At 39.7% G+C, this 25,398-nt stretch overlaps 1 protein-coding gene across 1 annotated transcript in view; it reads right to left on the bottom strand.

Moving 5' to 3' along the window:
- Positions 1–926: 926 nt before the first annotated feature.
- IRS4 (insulin receptor substrate 4) overlaps positions 927–25,398 on the bottom strand; it is a 32,630-nt gene continuing 8,158 nt past the window's right edge. Inside the window, exon 3 of the mRNA XM_036740420.1 lies at positions 927–2,570. Within this exon, the coding sequence (XP_036596315.1) occupies positions 2,566–2,570 (5 nt within the window). The 3' untranslated portion in view covers positions 927–2,565. The remainder of the gene's footprint in view (positions 2,571–25,398) is intronic.

Raw genomic sequence — 25,398 nt, 5'->3', positions numbered from 1 at the left:
ATTTGACTTTAAATTTTTTTTTTTACTTAGCATGTACTTTAAGACTGCTTGAAAACAGAAGCACATGTTATTTGACATCCAATAATTGTATTGGGTTTGGTTTTCTCTTTTTTTGTTAGCATGCACTTTAAGAATGTTCAAAATGTTATTTGACTTTATGTATATATATATATATATATATAAGTTAGCATGTACTTTAAGACTGCTTGAAAACAGAAGCACATGTTATTTGACATCCAATGACTGTATTGGGCTTTTTGTTAACATGTATTTTAAGACTGCTCAAAATATTATTCCACATCAAATAATTATTTTTAATTAGTATGTACTTTAAGACTGCTCAGAAAAAGAAGCACACGTTACTTGACACCAAATTCAAATGATTGTGTTTTTTTTGTTTTGTTTATTTCAGTTAGCATGTACCTTAAGACTGCTAGAAAATAGAAGCACATGTTATTTGACATCAAATGATTTCGCTGGAGTTTTTTTTTGGTTAGTATGCATTTTTAAGAGTGCTTGAAATATTATTTGACTTTAATTGTTTTTTAGTTAGCATGTACCTTAAGACTGCTTGAAAATAGAACCACATGTTATTTGACATCAAATGATTGTATTGGGTTTTTTTGGTTAGAATGTATTTTAAGAGTGCTTGAAATGTTATTTGACATCAAATGATTGTTTTTTAGTTAGCACGTACTTTAAGACTGAAAGTAGAAGCACATGTTATTTGACATCAAATGATTGGGGGGGGGGGTTGGTTACCATGTACTTTAAGACTGCTTGAAAATAGAAGCACATGTTATTTGACATTAAATGATTGTGGGTTTTTTTGTTTTTTTGTTTTTTTGTTTTTTTTTTTTTGTTTTTTGTTTTTTTGGTTTTTTTGTTTTGTCTTTTTTTGTTTTTTTTTTGTTTTTTTGTTTTTTTGGTTAGCATGTACTTTAAGACTGCTCAGAAAAAGCACATGTTATTTGACATCAAATAGTTGTTTTTTTAATTAGCATGTACTTTAAGACTGCTCGAAAAAAGTACATGCTATTTGACATCAAATAGTTGGTTTTTTAATTAGCATGTACTTTAAGACTGCTTGAAATTAAAAATGCATGTTATATTTGACATCAAAACCGAGCGGCTAAGTTGTTATAGAAACCATACATTGTTTTATAAAGGTTGTATGTTAGAGGTGAAGCAGTTTGAACACACACACATACAACACACAAGATACATGACACACAACACATAACACAACACGCACGGCATACACAACACACACACACACACACACACACACACACACACACACACACGAAACACCACACACCCTTCCACGAAATACAACGAGGAGGTCTGTCAGTAGCGGTGCAGTAAAGTGAGACAAATTTGTACCACCACCATCTTACAAACCCTCGAGCAGTCTCTAGGACCTGGGTAAGAATCTTTTGCACTTACCACCAATCAATGAAATACTCTCAAAGGTCAGCATTAAAATTTTAAATTCAGCTCAAACTCAAATCAGAGCAAAAGTAGCAGAGCTTACTTTAATTTCTTAACATTTTCTGTAAGCTCATTTTCCAAATTGAGAAATGACCTTTGAGAAGTTTTGTTTGTTTGTTTGTTTGTTTTTAAGGCAAATGATAAATTGAGGATCGAGTCTGTTTTTTTTTTCAGGATGAAAACTTGGTCTAAAATTGGGGTTGGGATGGGAGAGGGGAATGGTATAACTTGGTAATAAAGATACTACTTGCTAAGCGTGGGGGGGGGGCTTATTGAACAAAAACATCATCTTCGATGGAAAAAAAAGTGTTTGGAAATGTCCAATTTGAATGCACAGAAACCCCCAACTTAATGTTGTGTTTATATCAAGCAAGTAGCAAAAAACCAAAACAAATCAGCCTACCCTTCAGCTATACTTTTTAAGTATTAGAAATTCTCAATCAAGACATCAGTTTAGTCGATATTTAATTCATAAATGCGAGATCTCTGATCAAGAAATTCCTCTCATAGCACTGAGCAAAAAGAGCCTGGATAACAGACTCATGTTCTTAGTGTGCTCTCTCTTTCTCTGTCCCCTTCAAAAGGTTTTTCCAATTTCAAAAATGGAATGGAAAGTGAGCGAAATTTACAGGCTATGAGAATTACTACTTACTAGATAAGCTAGCTCGTCTATTAAACACGCTATGGGCCACCATCGTAGTGTAGCTTTAGTGTGAGAAGGGAAAAACCTTTCCAAGAGAAGGGGGCTCAGAATCTCTCACTAAACATTTGTTTCCTCCTAAAGAGGTGAGCTGAAGAAAACAACTACTACAACGACAAGAACAACAAGAACAACAATCCAAAGCACAGTTGTTAACATCGGTTAATTCCAAATAGCTAGATCAAAGGCAGCTGGCCAACTTGTGTGTGAACAAAGCCATCACACCGTCGGTGTCCATTTCTGTGCTTGCAGAAACCAAAGTTGCTTTCTATTCAGAAACCTCTGGCCTCTCCAAAAGCAGGTCTTGAGGATACCAGCTGAAATTCCACAATCAACACTTTCTTCTATAAACAATTTCCACGGCAATGCGATCAGTCTAGGAAGAACAACAACAAAGTTACTTTCAGAATTCAAGGGTGGAGAGCATTTTCCTTTTGCAATTATCGCTAGTTCGTTTTTACTTCAATTAAAAAAGAACTCTTTCTCATAGACATGCAGAAAACCCTCCACTGGTTCTCCATGGTGGTTTCTTCCATAATATACCTACCCCCCCTCCCAAATCCCCACCCCTTCCGTCTCTAGGCTGGGGTTCTGCGGTTAAGGCACCACATGGCCTGGCATGTGTATGCATGGCTCTACTTCCTCCCAGCCCAGACAAGAGTCAGATAAAGGAGATTTTTCTTCACCTTCCCCTCCACTGTTGGTTTGTCAATTAAACAGAATTCCTACACAGCAGCCTAAGCATTCTGAAATTCTAATAGTCCAAATTAAAAGCAAACACAGATGACCCAATTTATACCAAACTGCCCCACCCCCGACCTATGGTATTATTTCTCCCATTTTACAGATGAGGGTACTGAGGTCCACAAAAGTTGATTTGTTAGAAGTCACAGATAAAGACCTGAACTGAGTTTTCTAACCCCCTGCATTATGTTCTTCCCATGAAACTGCTTTAATCTAGATAGGTAAGAGAAAACTATCTTTCTAAAAATGCTACTACCTTATTTTCCTTTCTCTGACAAGTGAAAATTTAAACATCCAGTTCTTTTTGTACCTCTGCATGCTACAGCCTACTCTCAATTATTCACATGGATAAAGAAAGGCAGTAGCATGGATCATAATAAAAAATGGCTTTAGAACGTCTTTACATGTGACTCTCTCTGTCCTTGTCTTTCCGTCTCTGTCTGTCTCTCATATACATACACTTCTCAGGGAATGCTGTAGAACTTTTTTCCTTTCCTTTCACTCACACTCCTACCTCCCAAACTTGAGAGGATTCCCTACAACCCCACTTTCCAACTTCACTGAAATTGAGGCCATTTAAATTCTCAGCATCACCACCTTTACACTCAATTGAGTGGGTTATAGAGGAAGAGATATCCCTACTCCTCCCCATGGCTAAACTCAACATGCACCAATGATCCCACTGCCTTCAGACTCCTTTGGGACTGTGCTCTAGCAATCATCTCCTCTTTTCCATCTATTTTCATTCGTTCCCTCTCCCAAAGTCTTCTCTTGACCCATCTACTGGCTCCTTACCATTCCTCCCCTTCATTTCTGAAATTTCTACATCTGATGCCTCCACTTTCTCAGCATTTATTCTTTCCTCAACCCTTTGCAACCTGGCTTCTACCCCACCACTGATCACCAAATGCAATGGGCTTAAAAAACATCTTCATCTTCCTTGACCTCTCTGTAGCATTTGACAGTGGCAACCAATGTCTGGGCACTTTCTCCTGACTTCAGAGACTCTACCCTTTTTTGGTTCCCTCCACATCTTTCTAAAGGCTGCTGAGCACTTGCTATCCTGATCTTCTCCCTTGGGGTGATTCCCAAGTTTCTGGCCTCAGCCCTCTTCCCTCTCTCAACATGGGCTCCCTTGGCCTCTCATTCACCTCCACTCAGATGATTCCAAAACCTACTCAGATGTCCCAGTGGTGCCTCAAGCTGACTTTGTTTTCCCCAAAATTTGTTCTTCGACTTGCTATTTATGTCACTAGTACCATCATTTAACCAGTCTTCCGTTTGAAAAAAAAACAACTTGGTTTTATCACTGACTCTTTGCTCTCCTTAGGTTTAGTAAGTCATTAAGTTCTCTTAATTCTACCTTTGCTATCTTTCTCACATTTGTCTCCTCCCACACACTGCTACTGCCAGCCCTTGTATAAGCTCTCACACCACCCACAATAGCCTTCTAAGAGGACTTCCTTTCTCAACTGTCTCTCCACTTAGTGGACCCTCCCAAATTCATCTTTTCCATGCAGGGATTTGGTCATGTTATTCTGAAATGGCCACCTAGTACTTACCAAGTAACTTTTCCATATGCAGTGTATCCATATGCATTCTCGCCAAACTGGACTACTCACTACCCCCAGGGGTCATACCTCTAACTGTCTATTCTGTGCTTAGAGTGTCTTCTTCCCTTACAGAATCAGAGTTGGAATAGTTTTGAGAGGTTATTGACTACAAAACAGAAAACCCTTCTATTGTAGCCCCATGAAATGCCTGGCCAACCTCTGCCCAAAGAGCTCCAGGGAAGGGAAGCCCACTATTTCTGCGGCCATTCATTCCACATCTGGACAGTTCTCATTGTTAGGAAAACACTGAACACCGAGGTAAAACCTGCCTCTCCACAACTCCTTCTATTTGTTCTGCCTAATTCGACCCTCTGGAGTACAGTAAGCAGAACAAGCCCAAATCTCTTCTACATGAAAGCCCCTCAAATACCTGAAGATGTTTCTTATGTCCCCTAACCAAAGTCTTCTATTTCCCAGGCTAAATACCCCGAGTTCTTCAGCCATTCTCCCCTCCAGTCTCTCCTTAAACCACTCCCCTACCATGCCAAATTCCTATCCAGCCTTTAAAGCAATGCTTTTTTTTTAAACTTCAAACATCACTCAGAACTCTGCTTGAACCACTGTGATGCACAAGTAACTACAATCTAAAATGACACACAACTAAATGGGCACCTTGAATAATGGAACCTCGACATAAGAGAGAAAACTACTCCCACTCCTAAATTCAACTCTCCCCTGCTATATTAGAGCCTATTTAAAAGGAACTGCTAAGTTCAACTCGAACTGCCTTCCCTCCCACATTGAATGCCTCTGGAAGTGGGGGTGGGGTGGGTGAGTGCTAATTAAGTGCTCAGGTTTAAAAAGGAAGGAACCTCAAACTTCCTGTCTTTCCAATTCCTGCTGAGCCAAAGAGAGAGGTGGTGATAATGCAAATGAGAAGTAGTAGAAGTATCTTTAGTATACAACTTTATAGAAAACCTAAAGTGATAGATAGCAGAGACAACATTTGCAACAAACAACCTTCGGCACTCACCCAAGCATTTACGAACAAAGAGAAATAGGGATTTGGGGAGGGGTGCCTAAAAATGACAAGAGCAAAACCCTGGGACTAAAGCTCTCTAGAAAGGGCCACTCTCATGTAGGAAATAGCTCCAGAGGAAACGGTATTAAAAAGCAGAGCTTAGAGCAGTCTGCAGACAGACACTGAGCACATCGAGTCATAGCCCTGCTCCACACTAACCAAATACTTAAATATTCACATACGTTGAGTACAGAGGATTCATCAGGGAATGCCCCATGGCCTATTTTGCCCTGTAGCCCAGGGCACAGAATAACCAGCTGTTGGCTGATCACTTCTTGATTCAGGGCAACCTGTATTTTCAGATCCTCATCTGGCTCTGAGAAGCCTTTAAATCACTTGATAGCAAGAGGCCAAGAGGTGTGAGAGGGAAGGGAGGGAAGCCTACGGTGGGAATACTTTGGAGGAACCAACCTTCGGACTGTGTGGTTGGCTAGTTTGCTGGCTCCAGGAATATTGTAACACAGTCTTCTATTCTGCTGTTGCCTGCCTCACCGCCCCCCCCCCACCCCAACTTTCCATCTCTTCCTCTGGGAACCCTAGTCAATTACCATTGCTATTAGAAAGCGCGACTTCCTGTGACTTCCCAAACCAAGACAGCTTTCTGTGGCCAACAAGGGTCACTCTTCTTCTTGCCTAACCTCTGTATTTATTGTCTTTTCCATTAGAATCCTTGAAGACACATCTTGGCACACTGTAAGTGCTTCATAAATACTTTTCTCATTCATTCATCCAATTTTTATGGCATCCATAATGGATACGACGCAGATTTAAGATATGTAAAGCTTTTTCCTCACAACAACCTGATGAAGTAAGCAGCACAATTATTACCATCCCAATTTAAGCGATGAGAGGTGAAAATGACTCGCCCATTCTCACACAGCTAGGAAGTATCTGAGGCAGGTTTTGAAACCAGGTTTCTTGACTGAGAAATACCTAGAGATAGAGATCCACTCCAGGCGAGCAGAAATCAGTCCAATGGGACTTTGTTAAAAGAGAGGGAAAGAGAATGGTAGAAGACAGTGGGTCAGTGGCCAGCAATTTGCCCCAGGGATAGTAGGCTTACTTTAAGATTGATATCAAACACAAAATCCTAGGCACTATATTTAGTTTGCTGAATGAACCTAAAAGAATAGCAGAAAGCAACCCCCACGTGGGCTTCAAGCAGACCCTTTTAACTAGTCATTATTTCATAAGAGGCTTAAAAACACAAACTTACAGCTGGATGTAGCATCAAAGGTCTCCATTCCCCTCCCACCTACTTGTGGCTATTAAGTCATGATCTGCAAGAAATGTTTATTTCTTTACATTTGAGCATAAAATACAAATTCAAATAGCCCTAGAATGAAGATATCCAAATTGCAAGTCAGGGACTTTCATGTGGTATCATACAGGTATCTCTTAGGTCAGTGTATACATTCCAGCAAAGTTAATCCTATTTTCCCACTGACTTCTCTTCTAAAACTGGAAATGCCATTGCCACACACCAAACCACTGAAAAAGGTGAAAAGGGATTAAAATTGCGGCTGTCCTTTACAATGCTAAGCAACATAGCATACCAGCATGAGTCCTTACACATCAAAAGAAGGGTGAACTGTCCTTTTCTGACCTCTGGAATCACCTTGATCACTCTCCTTGTGGCCTAACCTATTTTTCCCCTGCCTGGTGAGCCTACATCTGAGCACTAGAGTCCTTTTCCTCTATCTAGTTATTTATGGGTTTAATAAAGCTGGGCTGTTTTGTAGTCAGTGTCTTTACATAACTGATGATGGATGTAAGTTAGGAACCCCTTATGTTCAAGGCTTCCAATGAAGATCAAAAAATCAATGTCCCACTCTATTGTTTCTGTATATCTGTATATTCCCTAGGATGCTGGGTAACTGGAGGACTCCACAGGCCGGTTTGGTATAATATGGACCCAGCTCCATGGCATTTGTTAGAGTTAGCCTAATTTCCATAGTTTTTTTTTTTAAGAATTTCTTGATGCTCGTTTTTATATCTATTATTTTTGGACACCATCTCTGACTTGAACTCTCCCTGATAACAAAGGTTAATGGTGAAGCACAAACAATTGACAGGCCCATCTGCTCCTGTAACCTCTTGCCTGCCCGTGCTGGTGGAGGAGAGGTGGGTTTCATCATAAGCTCTCTAGGCTCAAGGTTTGTTATTATAATTACTCAAAGTAAAGCTTCAAATGGTCTTTCCCTTTAGATTACTGAAGTCAATGTGTCCACTGTTTTGGTCCTGCTTACTTCACTTTGTATCAGTTCATACAAAACTTCCCATGTTTCTCTTTTGCATATTTTTCTTTTCTTTTCTTACTGTACTTTGATGTCCCATTATATTTATATGCTGCAGTGTATTCTGCTATTTCTCAACTAATGGGCATCCACTTGGTTTTTATTTCTTTGCTGCCATAAAAAGTAGTGCCAAAGAATTTTAAAAACCCTAACAGCTGGACATTTTTAGTGGAATTTAATGTTAACAAGATGCCACAATCACTCTGGTTTGCAACACTTTTCATTTTTATTCTGATTCAAAGCTCTAAGAATTCACAGTGCCATTTATTCATTCAATAAACAATGATGGCTACTATATGCAAGGCACGGTGGAGACCCATTTGGAAGGTAATGCCATAAGACCTGCCCTAGAATTTGGAATCTATTTTGGGGGCAGTAGTGGGGAATAAGCAATAATTAAAATACAAGACAGTATGTGATGAGGTCACAATTGAGGAAACATTTATTTAAGACCTATTTTATGCAGGGCAATGTGCTGGGCAAGGTATAAAATTTAACTAAGAGAGCTCTGGCCCTCACAGAGTTCACAGTCTAGAGTGGGAGATGATACACACATGGATGATTAGTACAGAATAATATACAAGTGTGAAAGAAAAGAAAAAAGTACCAATGACTACCAGCTCAGGGAAGGCTGCCCAAAGGAAATGGTGCTGGAATTAAATGGCAGAAGTGGAAACACTTCCACAGAACTAGTCACTCAAAAATGGGGGGGGAGAAAAGACTAGAAAAGAGGGAGGGGAGAGAGAGGAGACAGAGGAGAGAGAGAGACAGAGAGAGACACAGAGAGAGGGGGGGGGAGGGGGGAGGGAGGAGAGAGGGGGGAGAGAGGAGGAGAGGGAGGGGAAGGGAGGGGGAGGGAGAGGGAGGGAGAGGGAAGGAGGGGGAAGGGGAGGGAGGGGGAGAGGAAGGGAGAGGGAAGGAGGGGGAAGGGGAGGGAGGGGGAGATGGGGGAGATGGGGGCGGGGTTCTCCCTCTCTAGTCTTGATTTGATTAGATTTACAAGACACTTGGGAAAAACCATTCTTATCAGTCTTTGTAAGGTCTTAGTCATCCTTGTTTGGGAGTCTGTCATCCCTATATTTAAATGTATGGCTCAATAAACCAAGTTGCTTTCCTAGACATGACCTTTTTAGTTGGGTGGTCTCTTCCTAAATCAATCTTTCCTCTTTTTCATCTCTTATCTCCAATGGGCAACACGGAAGAAGATACAACCTTGTCTCTGCAGTCTTCAGTTTCTTGCCCCAAACTTTATAATATTTAGCAATTCCTTCTAGGTTTCTTCTGGCAGGATTATTTGTGCCCACACAAATCACCAGAAGTAGTAATCATATTTTTAATCGGTTTTGGGAGGGTCTCTGTTATGTCTTATGTGCTCCAGGAAGACAACAGACCTCTCTCTATTGCTATTTTCCAGGCAATGACTAGGTGCCTCAACCCTGCAGAGCAGGGAGTTCCTCAACTACCATGAGTCTCCCTCTAACCCTTCCTGAATGATCCCGTATCTGGCAGCTTCTGTACCTCCTTGGAGAACAAGTAGCTACTTCCTTCTCAGAGCACATAAAAGGGGGTTGACTAAAAATAGGAGTTCATAATCTAGTTTGTGTTATCTATATAGAAAAGAATTTCTAGAATTCTTATTGAAGTGCTCATCCTAGTTTTCAAAAGGGAGATGAATGATGGACAGAAATAACCTGAAGCTTCACAATCAACGAAGAATTACTCGAGAGCACTTAAGTTTCTTGGGAAGACATATTATCTGGGCAATTTCATCAATAAAAAGGGTAGTCTATCAAAGATAATTTTGATCAAATTTGAGTGCTATATAATGCAATTTCATCATTCCAAAAAGAAGAGTACAAATTTCTCCCATTTCACTTAAGTCCCAGTGAATTTCACTTCTAAGTGATCCTGACTACCTCAGCGCAAGACATTCTATTATCCTTCAATGATCAGCAGAGGCTTCCAATCCCGTACGAAAAAGATTTCGAGTACTGCCAATAAAATGTCCGAGTTATTTTTACATAGTCTTACAGCTTAAAAAATGTACCAAACTTCATCAATCTAATTTTAACTAGGTTTTTAATGTCAAAAGATAGGTTTTGATTTTTAAAGTTTCTAAAATCCATTTGACTGCTGGCCAAAGGCAAGTTTATTTTTAAAGCAAACACAGAATACATATTTCTACATCTTTCTCTCACTGGCCGGCCTTTCTCTGACCTCAGGTTAGCTAGGATTGGAACAGGGGTGAAAGCTACTACCAGAACACCTGCTTTGATGATTCAGAACATGGTGCTTTGCACATAGTAAGCCCTTAACAAACGGACAGAAGGATGATCAAAACAAAACACCAACTGAGTATAAAGGGGAGGCTAAGTTATAAACGGACTTTTGGTAAAGATCTGGCAAATGTAACTATATTATTAAATATATATATATAAATCAAATATATACATATTTTATATGTATATATCAAATATTTGAGTTATAGGGAATGCAGTTTATTAGAGCTACATGAATGCAACCCTATTTGCTCCAACTAACATCTCACCTTTGGGCCTGAATAATGAATAGACTGCAGCCTGCTTTTTTTTGGCAAAATAACACAAATAATAAAACAATAAAACAAGTAGGCTCAAATGGGAATAAGAAAGCTGTCCTTCCTTTTGGAGTTCATTTAACAGACAGCTTAAAAAATACCCAAGCATCTCTGTTTTCAATTGAGCTGCTTAAGAGTTCAGGAAAAATATGAATTTCAACATGGTTTAAGAATCTTAAATGAAATAGGATAAACTTCTCAGCCCGGATCAGAGGGAAAGGACTCTGCAGAATCGAAGGGAGAGTCCTGACCATAAGCCAAAGCTCATTTGAAGGCAGCATGGCCTATGCTATGTCATATGTTGACAAAATGAAGCTATATGCCCTACTACATCACTGTAACGCCAGGCCTGACATTTACTATTCTTAATGTTTGTTTGGGTTTTTAGTCACAGGAATCTACACAAAGTTTGATTATTTGTGGTTTTGTTGCTAGCCAGCAACTCATTTGTTGAACTCTAAACAAAGATTCTCCAGGGGATTTTTCTACCTCAACCCAGTGTATAAACTTCCAATTAATACCCTTTTCACCATACAGGTCAACTTCATTTTGTAAATGCTTATTTGACACAGTTCTGCATTAACCAATTTAATGAATGCCAGACTTACACACGGGAGGTCTCATACTACATATACTTCAGTTGCTGTTGTGGCCTTCTTGGCTTCCTTACTAGTTGAGCCAAAACAAAAGGAAGAAAAGAAAGATAAGAGAGTGAAAGAAAGAGAGAGAAGGGAAGAAAGAGAAAGAAAGGAAGAGGCTAGAGAAAGAAATCCCCCTCTCCAGATTCCCAAACCAGGAAAAGTCCCTACATCCCTATTTCCACTGGGATGGGAGTAAAATGCAGTCAAAAGCCTCCCGATGCCCATTCTATTAGTGGAAGCAAATCCATCAATATTGACCCCTTACTGTGTTCTGTTCTGAGTGTTAAGTACATGCCTTTAAAGGAGGCAGGACCATCTTTTGCACTGCATAGGTTATTTCATAAATAAGTCAGCTGGAATAGCCACATCTCAATGTGATTCTTCCAATCGGGACATTCTACTGAACTGATGAAATGGTAACCAGGGTGGCTGCTTAAATAATGAAGCTTCATGTGGCAGGGAGAACTCTTCAGTTGGAATTAGTACAATGGAAGCATGGTTTTCATCAGTATGCAAAGATCCCATGGATTGATTGCTCACTTGACTAACCTCTGTCTCAGAGATGGGAATTAAATGCCCGTGGACTGTGAACCAACAAAGGCAAGATGCTCCTTAAAGGGCACAGTGGAATTTTTCAACATGGAATGCTAAAGCTGGAAGGGGTGTGAAGGGGTCCACTAGCCCGACACCCTCATTTGACAGACAAGGAAAATGGGGCCTCCAGGGGGGAGGTGGCTACCCTGAGGTGCCAGAGCAGCAGCGGAACGAGAATCCAATCTCACAGCTGCCAAGTCAGTGCTTTCTCCTGTATCATCCCGCCTCTCCCATGGAGATTGCTTAGAGGGCATTTTTAAGTGACATGGTATGCTACTAAATTTCTTTAATTTGTAATTAGACAGGACGTTCTTGGTCATCTGTATCACAAAGACAAAGACAATTGTTAACATGTAAAGAATTCCTTTCTTCAAACAGTCGGCCTATATTTGTAAAGAAATACAAGGCCATGGTGGGGGGCGGGGGGGGGGGAGGTGGGCCATAGATTTTAGCAGCTGGAACTTGGTAGGAAGTCTCTAGTGGAATGCCCAAGGGCTCTATGCTTAGCCCACTGATTCACGAAACATCAGTGGTTTAGCAACCATGCTGGATGCGATGTTTTCAGTTGTTTAGTGGATTGTAGTGATTGGAAGACATGTTGAAATGTGGCTTTTCCAAGCTCACTTCTTTATGGAATAACCTATGCAACGTGAAAGGTGTTACTATTTTATGTTTAACAGACAGAGCATGGGGAGGCATGGTTAGATAGCAGTTTGTCTGAAAAAGATCTAAAGGGTCTTACCGGACTGCAAACTCAACAATAAATCAACAATGTAATATAGCAGCCTAAAAAAGATAGTGGGATCCTGGGATGAATTAAGATATGGATAGCACCCATGACTACGGACATCATCTCTCTCTCCATTCATCCTGGTCAGCTTACATCTGTGTTCATTCTGAATACCACGTTTTAAGAAGGATAGTGACAATGTGGATAATACCCAGAGGACAAAAACCAGAATGGTGAAGGGGCTGGAGCCCTTGCCACATAAGGACTGGGGGAAAGAACTAGGAATATTTAGCCTGGAGGACAAAAGGCTCATGGGGAACATGATGGCTATTAAGCATTTGAAGGGATTTCACGTTCGGGAGGGATTCACCTCATTGTTTGGCCCCGGAAGGCAGAACCCAAACCAACTGGTGAAAATTTCAAAGAGACAAATCTGGGCTTGATGTTAGGAAAAAAAACTTATTAATCAGCAGTTCTCAAGCTTTTTGGTCTCAAGACCCCTTTACACTCTTAAAATAATTAGTGAGGACCCCCTGAAGAGCTATTGTTTATGTGACATTTACTGTATTAGAAATTAAAACCCCTAAGTATTATTATTAAAAGTTTTGACCTTGGAGACCCTCTGAAAGGATCTCAAGGACCCCTGGGGTCCCTGGACTACACTTTGAGAACCTCTGTTCTTGGCCATTAGAGTGGAATGGACTGCCCTGGGAGGCAGGGAGTGAGTTCCTCCTTGGAGATCTTCAAACAGAGGTTGGATCAGGTAGAATGTAATGGGTATTTGGGGGAGGGAGGTGGGAGTGGACTGGCCTCTTTGGTTCCAGAGTTCCCTTTTAGCTCTGAAATTCTGTGATCCTCTAGAGGTACAGGCCTGACCTTTTGTAGCTCCACTTTCTGCCATCACCTAGTACGGCACTATGCGCAAAGTAGGCCCTAAGTGAATGCTTATTAACTGACTCAAATGTCAAATTATACTGTGATTTCAAATTTATATTATGAAATACACTAGTCGACTCTTGATTGGCCATGCTAATAGAGGGGAGCAATGGTACAGATAATTTAAAATGGGATAATCCAAAAATAATTTCAATTTGCTTTTGAAATGCAGTACGGGTTTTTTTGGCAGCACGTTTGCCTTTCTAATCCTGCTTTGCTTTGGCCAATATTAAAATGAGTTCGCATTCCTTGAGCACACTCCAAGACACAGTGGAGGAGAGGCTGCTTAGCTGCTTTTGGAGGGTGGGTTGGGGGTGGAGGGAGGAAGAGAAGCCAGCCTAAGATCACAACTTTGTAGTGGATATCCCACAAAGAAGTTATATATATATTTCAAATATGATTTTATAAGATATGCTTACATCTGGATGGACAATTTTTCCTCAATGAAATACATCTGAGGCTTTTCGTGTGCGTGTATGTGCGTGTGTGTGTGCGTGTGTGTGTGTGCGTGTGTGCGCACGCGTAAAAGCAATGATTAAGGCTAGAACGTATGTAATGTGTATATGTTAATATATAACTTTTTCCACACCAGGAAGAAAGTTGAGATTTATAAACTGGGGAGCATGACTTACCTCTATGGTAGCAGTGATTCTCCGAGTATTAGCAGTAGAATCAGAGGCAGGCAGAAGTGGGCCTAGGCTTGGCAGCAGTGTCTTTATCAGTCTTGATTTACCCATACCAAATGTCTCTGAGAGGGCATCATTTAAAATTTATAGAACTAGATATAACTGCATGCATATATATATATATATATATATATATATATATATATATATATATATATATACATGTATTAAACTGTTATTGGACCATCAGGAAGACAACACCTAATTTACACGTGGAAGAAGGCCAGGATTCAACCCTTTGGTCAATCTAGCGTCTACCTCTGAAATGTTAACATGACCTGAATGTACTCGACTCTGGACACATATTAACTGGGTATGAGGCACGGGTCAGGAAGCAGTCATGTAAGAACCTGGTTCAGTTACTAGTGAATCTCGACCTTGAAGAGATATTCTAAATATGTACTCAAACCACTTATAATACTTTAAATGTTTGAATTTTCATGATCTTACCATCTAAAACTCAACATCAAACTTATTTCCCAGTGAGTCTAGCATTGAGAACATCAATTTAAAAGTTGAGCAATGAGAGAAAAATGAAGAATTTTTAAAAATCATATGGAAAAAAAAATTTATCAGGCAATTTGTATTCCTAACTACTACGTTATAGAGAAATTTGTAGGAGGCACCACTGTGCTATTATCAAATCTTAATTAAGTCAAAGAAGAAGAAGGGTATTTTTCTCCTAAAATAAAGAGGGAGAAAGTCCACCAAAACTACAGGGCAGTGGCTTGTGTACGTGTGGCCAGCATGGATTAGAAAACATGTATATTTTTAGTTTATAATTTCCATTGGCTGTTGATATGTTAAAACTTGTTGCCTTCCTGATTTTTCTCATTACTCTGTAACTCAATTTTTCCAATTAATCAAAGGTCCCTTAAACAATAGCCCCACTCTCTCTAATGGGGGAACAGCTTTTTGGATAGTTTCTCAATGAATTTCTGTGTCTGAACTCTCCCTATTCCTCTCCACTAAATGTACTTCTCAAAAAAAAAGAAATTAACTTTTCTATTTCCATTTGTATAATGCTATAAACCTGAATGTTCATTTTTAATATGCTAATAAAGCTACACATGACTAAAGTACCCCTAGCAGTTTGTAGGGTGGACCAAGAAGACAGTTCCACCAGGGCACTTTAGCACAAATCATAAACATGCCTCTATTAAATTTTGAGATGCACCTTCTGCCAAGAAATCTTCAAATGAAACAATGTACTTTATTCCCCCTATATCTTTCTTTAAAATTATTTTGCATATCATTCTTTATCTCATGGGTTGCCATTGCCAAAAATATTCAGTACCTACCTCACAGTGCTGTCAGGACCAAATGAGATGAAGATGCAAATCTCTTTGAAAATCTGAATGTGTGTTATAAATGCGAGCTATCACCAAGTGGCCAGCCTACCTATGGGTGATGAGCCTCTGTCGGCTTATTGATTTTGTTTAGAAGTCAGTCTGTTATCAGTACAATTCATTGGCAATTACTCAACAGGATTAACTCAAAATCAAGCTAATTAAGTAATCATCAGTAAAAACCTATACTGAGAAACAGAAGCATATATCTTGGAGTCAAAAGTATACCAGGTTATCATCTCCTAAAAAAACAAAACAAAATGGGATTAGAATTCAAGGCCTACCAATTTCCTTATCCAAAGCCCGTATACCTTTCCAGGGCAGATACTGATACCCAAAGCTGTTTGGGAACTAGAAATAAATAGCAGCATCCTATTAATACTCTGAAAAAGTTACAGTGAACTACTGGACAGAGGGAATACAAAGTTCTATTAAATCATACATGTCAGAAACAGTAGTACATTAAGTGATATAATTTATGACTGTTGGAAAAAGTGGTGAAATTATCCTTATTTACTGATGACATGATGCTTTACTTAGAAAACCCCAGAGAATCATCAAATAAACTAATTAAGATAATTAATTGCTTCAGTAGAGTAGCAGGATACAAAATAAATCCACAAAAATTGTCAGCATTTGTATATGACAATAATACCCAAGAGAAAATAATAGAAAGAGAAATTCCACTCTAACTATAAAATGCATAAAATATCTAGGAGTCAGTCTACCAAGACAAACTCAACACATATATGCAATTACAAAACCCTCTTTACCAAAATAAAGGAAGATATAATTGGAACAACATTTATTGCTCATGCGTGGGCCACACTAATATAATAAAAATGACAACATTTCCTGACTTACTTCACACATTTAGTGCTCTGCCAATCACATTACCATGGGGTTTATTTTATAGAACTATATAGAATTAGACAAAATAACAAAATTCATTTGGAAGACCAAAAGAGCAAGAACAGAAGGATGGTTCCTAACCAAACAAGAGATAGAGGCAGCCCTAAAAGGAAAAAATAGATAATTTGGGTTGCACAAAAGTAAAAATGTTTTGTATGACCAAAAAATCAATGTGGATAGGGTAAGAAGAGAAACTTGAGAAAAATCTTGGCATCAAATCCCTGATAAAAGTCTGACATCCAAGATATATTGGAAGCTAACACGGGAGGAAGCATGGCAGAATGGATAGAGACAACATCCTTAGAGTCAGGAAGACCTGGGTTTGAATCCCATCTCCAACACATACTTGCCATGTGACCCTATAAAAACCCCAGACAACTCTATAGAATTATAAGTTGCAGAACAAGTGCCAACCTATAATGATAGAAAGGATTCCTTATATGAAAGAAATTACAGGTGTGGTTTCCTTCTGCTCTGACCTCCCCCACCAAAGTACTAACTCTATTTAAGAATGAATCACAATTATTTGTTGAGTGCTTAATATGTGTTAAGCACTGGGGATACAAATAGAAAAAGAAGACATTCCCTATTCTCAAGGAGGCTTGCTCTCTAATTGAGGAAGTAGTTTGGTAGCAGGGCTGATGGAAAGGCCCAGAGGTCATCAGGATGCAACTGTAGGGTTGATGGCATGACCTGAAAGTCCTTAGGATATATCAAGGTATGTGATCCACAGAGGCAGCTCACAATCATTAGGAATGGGGTAGTAGGTCTCAGAGTCACAGTAGAGAGGAGATTCCATATCTAGTTGAGAAAGGGAATCAGAGCTTAGGTCCCTTTGGGTACTCCCAGATGAGGTCTGGCATAGCCTGCTGGTGGAGGGAGGGGTAAGTTGGATAGCAGTCCATTGACCAGCTAAGAAAAAGAATCTCTAAAGAAACATGGATGAGGTTTGCGACTCTCAATGTGCTCAGAGGCCATGTCTATTCCCTTAATATCTAGCCCCTTGCAAGCAGGGATATATAACCAGAACCAGAGATATACAACAATTATTCTCTTCTGATCTTGAATACTAACAACCTACTATATTCTTCTTTGTTGTTGGAAAGGGCTGGCTTTTATGTAATTTTGAAAATGGGAACAAAAAGACGACTAAGGATATGTAGGCCACTAATAATGAACCCTGGATAATGTCTACAATGAAGGTGGATCAAGGAGAGAAATCATTGCTCATATATGCTTGCGTTGAACAAAGCATTCATTTCCACTGGCCATCCAAGGCCAGGAAATATACTTTCCCGTAATAAGAGCTCTGAAGATGATAGAAGCCATTACTTAAATAATTAGCTTTAAGACGAGAAAGCAAACAGAAACAATTCATTACTTTAACTCACTGCAGACATTAGCTATAATTCAATCTTAAGCTGTGATGAACACAGTCAACTCTTGGTTATCTGTGCACAGATTGCTTTATTGATCATACAGAGAAAATGTTTCAACCATGTCAGCTTTCCTCCGCCTCTCAGCACACATTCAGTGATTTGGTTGGGGCATGAGGTAGCCCTGTGGCTTTCAAACAGGCCATAATGAGTAGCAGGGGAGACCACAAGTCAAAACCCTGTATTAGTGTATAGGAAATATAAATTTGCTGTAAAAACAATAGATTGGCATTAGACTCTGGAATGAATGACCTCTGGATTAACTACAGTTTTATCGTGGATAACGAGGGATGTCCACACATTTGGACAAATAGCCAAGGAACTATTTCTATTAAATTTGAAAGACATGTATTAAGTGGCTACTATATGTCAGGCACTGGCATATAGATTCTGTTATGTTGGGGGGGGGAGGAGAAATGTACACAGAGAAGTTAATACAAAATACAGAGAAATGAATGGAGATGGATGTGAGGAGGGGGAACTCTGCAAACAGGGAGGACAGCCTGTATCAAGGCATGATGGTAGAATGTGACATAAGCTAGAGAGCTTGGCTAGAAAGCCGAGGAGTATATAAAGGGGAGTGACGTGAAAGGGAGTTATGGGAAGCAAGTCTGGGACCAGGCTGTGGAGGGCTTTAAATGTTACAACAGAGTGGTTTATATTTTATCCTAGAGGCAAGAAGAAGCCACTGGAGGATTCTGGGGACCCTGAGCATTCAAAGAGGAACGGTAGTGTTACTCCTCCAGCAGGTACAGACAAAGCTACTGAGGACCTAAAAGTCTCCTTTCTCCGAAGGTATGGGGACCATAAGATATTGATATGTTTCTAGCAGTAATGCTAGAGGTAGTGTGGCATAATGGCTAGAAAGCTGGCTTCGAAGCCATGCAGACCTGGGTTCAAGTCCTGCCCCTGACATATATTGGCTACATGACCCTGGGCAAGTCACTTAGCTCCTCAGTGCTTTAAGCCAGAGGTTTTAAACATGGATGCCACACAGACACTGCCCAGCAGGCCAGAACCTGATGAAAATGTCACTGGGGACTGTTTAACAAAATAAATCAAAATATGATAAAACATAAATAACCCTGAATTTGAAAACAAAGTCAATACGGGGCCCAAGTGGATCCTTTTGTATGGATTAATGGCCCCTGTTTCTATCTGAGCTTAACGCTACTGTTTTAGGTAACTTTCTTTGCAGAAAATTTGCTTCCAGGCATTAGCAAGGGGAATTCTCATAAATGATGAACTGGGCACAGTCTCTACCTTATCCTATTAGTAAAGCTCAAGCAGCATCAGCTTGCCCTTGTCATTTCTGCGCTCACATTTCAAAAAGGAGATCTTTAATCTGTTGCTCTCTAAGTCTTCTAGGATCATAGATCGAGAGCTAGAAGGGACATTAAAGTTCATTTAGCCCATGCCCCTCATTTTGTAACTGAGGATACTGAGGCCTAAAGAGGTAAAGGGACTTACCCAGGGTCACACAGGTAGTAAGTTGCAGACCCGGGAATGGAACTTAGGTTCTCTGGTTTCAAATTCACTCCTCTTCCCACTGGGCCTTGGGGTTTCCCAGAGCCAGGTTCTCTCATCTCATGAAAGAATCTCAATTTTCTGCCCCAACTTCCAGTATACAAAGTTGGCCCTTGGATATAACATGAATTTGGCACACCTTGTAAAGTAATATTTTAAAACATCAAGGAAAATAACAAGGGATAGTTCTTAGAGTATGAATAACAGTGATATATTCTAAATCAATTAAAAACCCCAAAACAAAATGGAAATAATCCAGTACCCAAAATAGTTGTAACATGCTCAAACCCTGGCCTACCTCATGCACTGTTCCCATCTTAGATGTAGTAATTAGCGACTTGGCTAGTTTCAGACTGTCTTCAGTCATCTTTTGTTCATCCGTTCAACAAACAATTAATTAACACTTACCATGTAAATACGAATAGCATCACAGCACAATAGAAATAACACTGTGTACGAAGCCAGAAGATCCAGGTTTGAACTTCAGCTTGCTTACTATCCACAGAATCTTGGACAACACATTTAAAATCTACAAGCCTCGGTTTCCTCATTTGGAAAAATGAGGAAAACAAATGTTCCTCCTATTTCACCTGGTTGTTGCAAGGAAAATATTTTATTAAGTGCAAAGCACTATATAATAGTGAGCTATCATCACCCAGATGGTCTAGTGGATGGAATGTGGAACTTGGGACTCAGGACTACCCAAGTTTGAATCCTTCCTCAGAGACTTGCTAGCTGCGTGGCCCCAAGGCAAGTTATTGAACTTGTCCTTGCATCAGTTTTTTCCTCTGTAAAATGGGGATAGCAGTAGCACTTACCTCATAGAGCTGTGAGGACCAAAGGAGATAACACATGTAAAAGTGCTTGGCAAACGTGAAATATTAGCTATTATCATTATAATCATCATGGTCACGATTATTGTATTGTGCTATAGCAGGCTATGAAGAATATAAACAATTATCATTTGACTACCTAATGTCTACACAATTACGAATCTAATTGGAAAAATAAACAGGAAAAATCAACATCTGTGAATAACACTATTGCCACCAAGCAGAATATAATTATGCCCTAAACTATGTGGTACAGAAAATAAGCATTATAGGAATTCAGAGAAGGGGGAGATGAGTTTTGGCAGGAGCAATTAGGAAATGTTTCATGGAAGAGACGGGATTTGAGCTATGACTCGGACAGGGGACGCTGTAGGTAGAGAGAGAAGAATGGGAAGCAGGTTCTGGGCAAGGAACAGACAGAGAAATAGGAACCACCATGCCGTGTCTGGGGAACAGGGAGGAGACCTGTTATAACATGTCTGCCTTTCTATCTGAGGTAAGTTAGGAAACCACTGGTCCCTTTCCAGACATCTTTGTCCAGTAAAAGATACCCAAAGCAATTTATTGGCATGTTCCTATAAAAGATCGTGAAGATGGAAGACACACCAGAGGTAATGTAGATCAAGTCACACCTAGGCTGGAATTACCTCTACAATCTTTTGTTGTTTTTCAGTGGTGTCCAACTCTTCATGACCCCATTTGGGTTTTTCTTGGCAAAGATACTGGAGTGCTTTGCCATTTCCTTCTCCAGCTCATTTTACAGATGAGGAAACTGAGGCAAATAGAGTTAAGTGACTTGCCCAGGGTCACACAGCTAGTAAGGGTCTCAGGATGGATTTGAACTCTGGTCTCCCAGACTCCAGGTCCCACACTCTCTCCATTACAGCGCCATCTAGTTACCCCCTACAACATCTAGTCTCTGTTTAAAGATTTCCTCAACAGGATTAATCTGGACATTTTGAGGCAACCCAAGCCACTTCTGGGCAGTTTTTAATTGGAAGTGTTTCTTTCTGTTGGGTCCCAATCTATAGCTTCTAACCCAGTGTTCTTAGTTTTACACTCTTTAGAAGCCATAAGTTGAACCATAGCCTCTAAAGAGACCATTGATCTACAGCTGGAGTTTATAATCTAGCTTAGTTTATATGTCTGTCGACACATAAAAAACTTCTAAAGTCCTAATTGCTAAAGTGCTCCTTTTATGTTTCAAAAGGAAGATGAGTAATGGAATCATACACAATCTATGCAGAATTACTGAAGAACATTTACATTTCTAGGGAACATACATTATCCTGATAATCTGATCAAATGTATTTTGACAGCCTAATAAAATGTTACTGGTCAAAACTGAATTTTCTCTAACTCACTCATTTCAATACTATGGAAAGGGTAAGAAAAATCATACTTTTCCCCCAAGTCCAAGTGAGTTTCAGTTCTGAAGTGACCCTAATCACCAAGGAGTATAGCAACATATATTTGAATAATTCTTACCACGGCTTTCGAGTACTGTACAAAATGTTTTCCAAAACTGCCAATAAAATTGGTGTTAGTTTTATATGGTCTTATGGTATACAAAAGCACCAAACGGCAGTTTCATGCTAAACTATTATGTCTAAAAAGGGCAGGTTTTAATTTTCAAAATATATAAAATCTACTTGCCTGCCCGTCAAAAGCAAATCTGTTTTTCAAAATAGTGGCAGAGTCCATAGTTCTACCCCTTTATTCCTTCTACCTGTCGCAGACTCGATAGACTATACAGTCTAGACTAGAAAGACTAGACTAGGTAGTCGTAGACTACCAGACTAGATAAAACCAAAAGGTAGGAGAGAGGCATGTTTCCTTCACAGTACCTGCAGTGTGATGTCTCAAAACCCAGCAAGGAATATTAGTGAACCAAGCACTTGTGATAATAGGCTTTGAAAACTTGGCTAAAATAATTGGGGACAAAGTGACTTGAGTTATGGACATCCGTGTTTACTATAGCCTACTGACTTCCATTTTACACGCTTTCTTCTTGAAAGTCTCTAGACGGACCCAATTAGCCACACTGAGCAGAGAGGAAAATGAGAGACCTCTTCCACAAGCTAGCTTTAGAGTTCTCCATTCCTCTATAGGTCAAATCCTTTTGCTACAACTAAAAACCTAACTGTGGTAACAGTTCTCAAGCAATCTTTCTGGAGTGAAACATGTTGCTATGAATGAAGTACAGTACTGTTTCCCTTGCCCCCTCCACCAGGTCCTTTTCCATTATAAAAAAAACATTTTCAGTTGCCTGGATGGCAGGATTGAAATCAACAATGTAACAGCAGCCACTAAGCCGTGGTCTTCATGTGATTCTTGCTTCTTCCCAGGAGGGTCATGGTTACTATAATGAGTTTTGCTGGGGGCTTTTCTCAACCCTCTTCCCCCACCCCATCCCACCCCCATCTTCCTTTTGGGCAATGGAACCCAGTAGGAGAATCTCTGCAGATCTCTGCCAACAGTTCTAGAGCACTTCTGTTAAAACAAATGTTGGTTGCTTCAAGGAGGTGGGAAATTTTATACAGAAGACATAGCTATCGGTTCTGTCCTTGGGACACTTGAGGAAGGCTGTGAAAGCCTCGCTGCCCAGTCTTAACCTGTCAGGGTGGTGCAGTAGTGGAATGAGTGCTAGGCTCTGAGTCAGGTCCTGGGTTCGAATGCTGATTTTGATACTAGCTACATGACCATGGACAATCCATTTAACCTGCCTAAGGCTCCATTTCTTTATCTGAGAAATAGTGGTGATACCTTGTAGTGCCTACCTCACGGCATTGTTGTGAGGATCAAATAAAAAATGTAAAGCATTCTGCAAACCTTAAAGCACTAAATGTCTGCCCTTATCACTATAGCAACACAGGGAAGTCCAACTAGACAAAGATCCCTGGGCAAATGAGAGTGACTCCCAGCTTCTAGGAGCAGCGTATGATTCCTTTATTTATACAGCCTCAAAAAAAATGGAAGGGGATTTAGGTTACTGAATGTCTCTTCACCCGTAGCTGGTATCTAATGATACCTGAGAGGCTGTGGGTCTCCCACAGCCCCCACAAACTGGGGAACATCCATCTGCATGCCAGCGCTCCTCAGGATCCTCCTAATTTGGCACAAAAGCACCTTGAAAGATGCCTTGAGTGAGGGCACACAGTCCATGCTCCAAGGATCTTCCTGAAGAAGCTTCCTCAGAGGAAACCGCTCCTTCAGGCAACAAGGTGTTCATGGACCAGGCAGGGAGTGTCAGTGCTCCAACGCCTGGCATTTGGGAGAATCAACTAGCATCGGATCCTGATGTTGAAGTGAATGTTTTACAATGGCTGACCATGAAAATTTTCAAACACTTGTCAGGGACTATATATATATGTGTGTGTGTGTGTGTGTATATATATATATATGTATATATGTGTGTGTATATATATATATATTCTTGCTACAAAATAAATGTCTTTTTTGTGGGGGGTGGGACTGGCTCAAATCTTTCCCCTGGAACAATTATTAACACACGGATTTTACTATAAGTACTCTTAAAAAGGTGAAGTACTCTTTTAAAAATGGCTGAAACTCAAATATCTCACAATAAAGAGATTGTCAAAATTATTTTGTTTTGTGGACTATAGTCTGAAATGAATAGGCTATCAATTTGAGTTTAGAATCTTTGCTACAGTGAGACTTTTGTCGTATTGGTATTTCTAGTGAATAAATCTAGCACGGAGAAAGCACTTTGACACTGCCATTATACTCTGCTATATCAGGATTTGACCTGTACAAAATTTCATTAGCCAGGACAATGTAATGAACCACTTTTTAAATCCAATACTAAATAATGCCACTTTATGTCTGATATTTTATTGGCTAAAATGTTGATTTTAGAGATCTTGTTTTCCCCCTCCAATACAAAGACTTGGTGCGGGGTCGGGGGGTGGGGGTGGGGGACGGGACATGATGGAAATAAGGTTCAGGAGGAAGTAATGCGAATGACCAAAGGCTCATAGATGACACAAGTCTCACATCTATACCTCATAAATGCTTTTTTTCATGAAAAAGAATCAGAAAATGGTGGGCACTGAATCACACATACACACAAAAGAAATTGATTGTATTTAATAGACAGGAAGTACCTTGTTACCTATGTGAGAGTCATCACTGAATCAGCTGTCGGTGAAAAGTCAGACTACTGGCTTGTTAAAGCAAAGATAAAAATTAAAACAAAGCTAGAAAAATAAAAATGAGAAAAAGACACACCACTCAATTGAAGCAACTCTATCCTGACCTATTTAAATAAGCTATTGATGAAAAAAATGGGAGAGGAATGGAGTAAGGGGCATTGAGGTTGATCACAATGATATACAGAGGTTTAGCTGATAAAACTTGTTGCCGTAATGAAGAGTACAAAATAACGGAAAAACTGCCTTAGTCTGCAAACATTTGACTTATTTGCAAAGGAGAGTTCTACGGCAGCTAACAGCAATTTGTTTGTAAATCTCATGAAGAAGGATGGGGAAAAATGACCCCAAAAGGCAGTTGATAAATGTGAACAGGTTGCAGCACCTCACAAACAAGGATTTCAAAGAAATGTGTGATTTTAAAAAAGAGATGGGCTCTTTACATGGCAAGAGGTAATCAATGGAAAATCTGTATATTCCTTTAGTATCCTTGCTATGTCAAGAGAAAATGAAGAAGGCCCCCAACATGTTGGGTGGATCCACTGAGAACTTAGGGAAGGATTTGGCATTGCATAGAACAGCTAGGCATGGATGAATTATGATCTGCACTGTGGGAAGGAATACCCAAATTAATGAGATTAGAGATCCATTGGAATATATGAAGACCTATCATAAACACTACTGTCTCATCTAATCAGTTCCCTTGCCCTTCATAAGAGGAATAACTTCTCTTCATCATCCTCTGATGTGGAAGGAAAATGCAGAGGAATTTTCTATTCCACATTGTTTGAAACTACTAGTTCTATATCATTTCAGAACATTAGAAGCACAAGAATAGAGGGTTCAACAGTACAGATAACCATATTAGAAATGAAATTTTTCCAAGTGCTTGAGCTGCAATCTACTTGTTTTAGATGTTAAAAAGACTATTCAAGATAATAAATGCTTTTGGATCATTTAATTTAAATTTTGTTTTAAAAATTAAGGACAGATAATATTTCTAGGTCTCTCTTTAGCCGGCTTGAAGAAATAAAGATAATTATTCATTCAGGCTTTGATGGATCCGGGATCTCACTAAGGTGGGTAGTACTTCTACCAGTGAAACCGTATCCAGGAG

This window comes from Trichosurus vulpecula, assembly GCF_011100635.1.
Source record: "Trichosurus vulpecula isolate mTriVul1 chromosome X unlocalized genomic scaffold, mTriVul1.pri SUPER_X_unloc_1, whole genome shotgun sequence".
NCBI classification, from domain to species: domain Eukaryota; kingdom Metazoa; phylum Chordata; class Mammalia; order Diprotodontia; family Phalangeridae; genus Trichosurus; species Trichosurus vulpecula.
The sequence above is the reverse complement of the archived record's forward strand: the minus strand, read 5'-3'. Positions and strand labels throughout refer to the sequence as shown.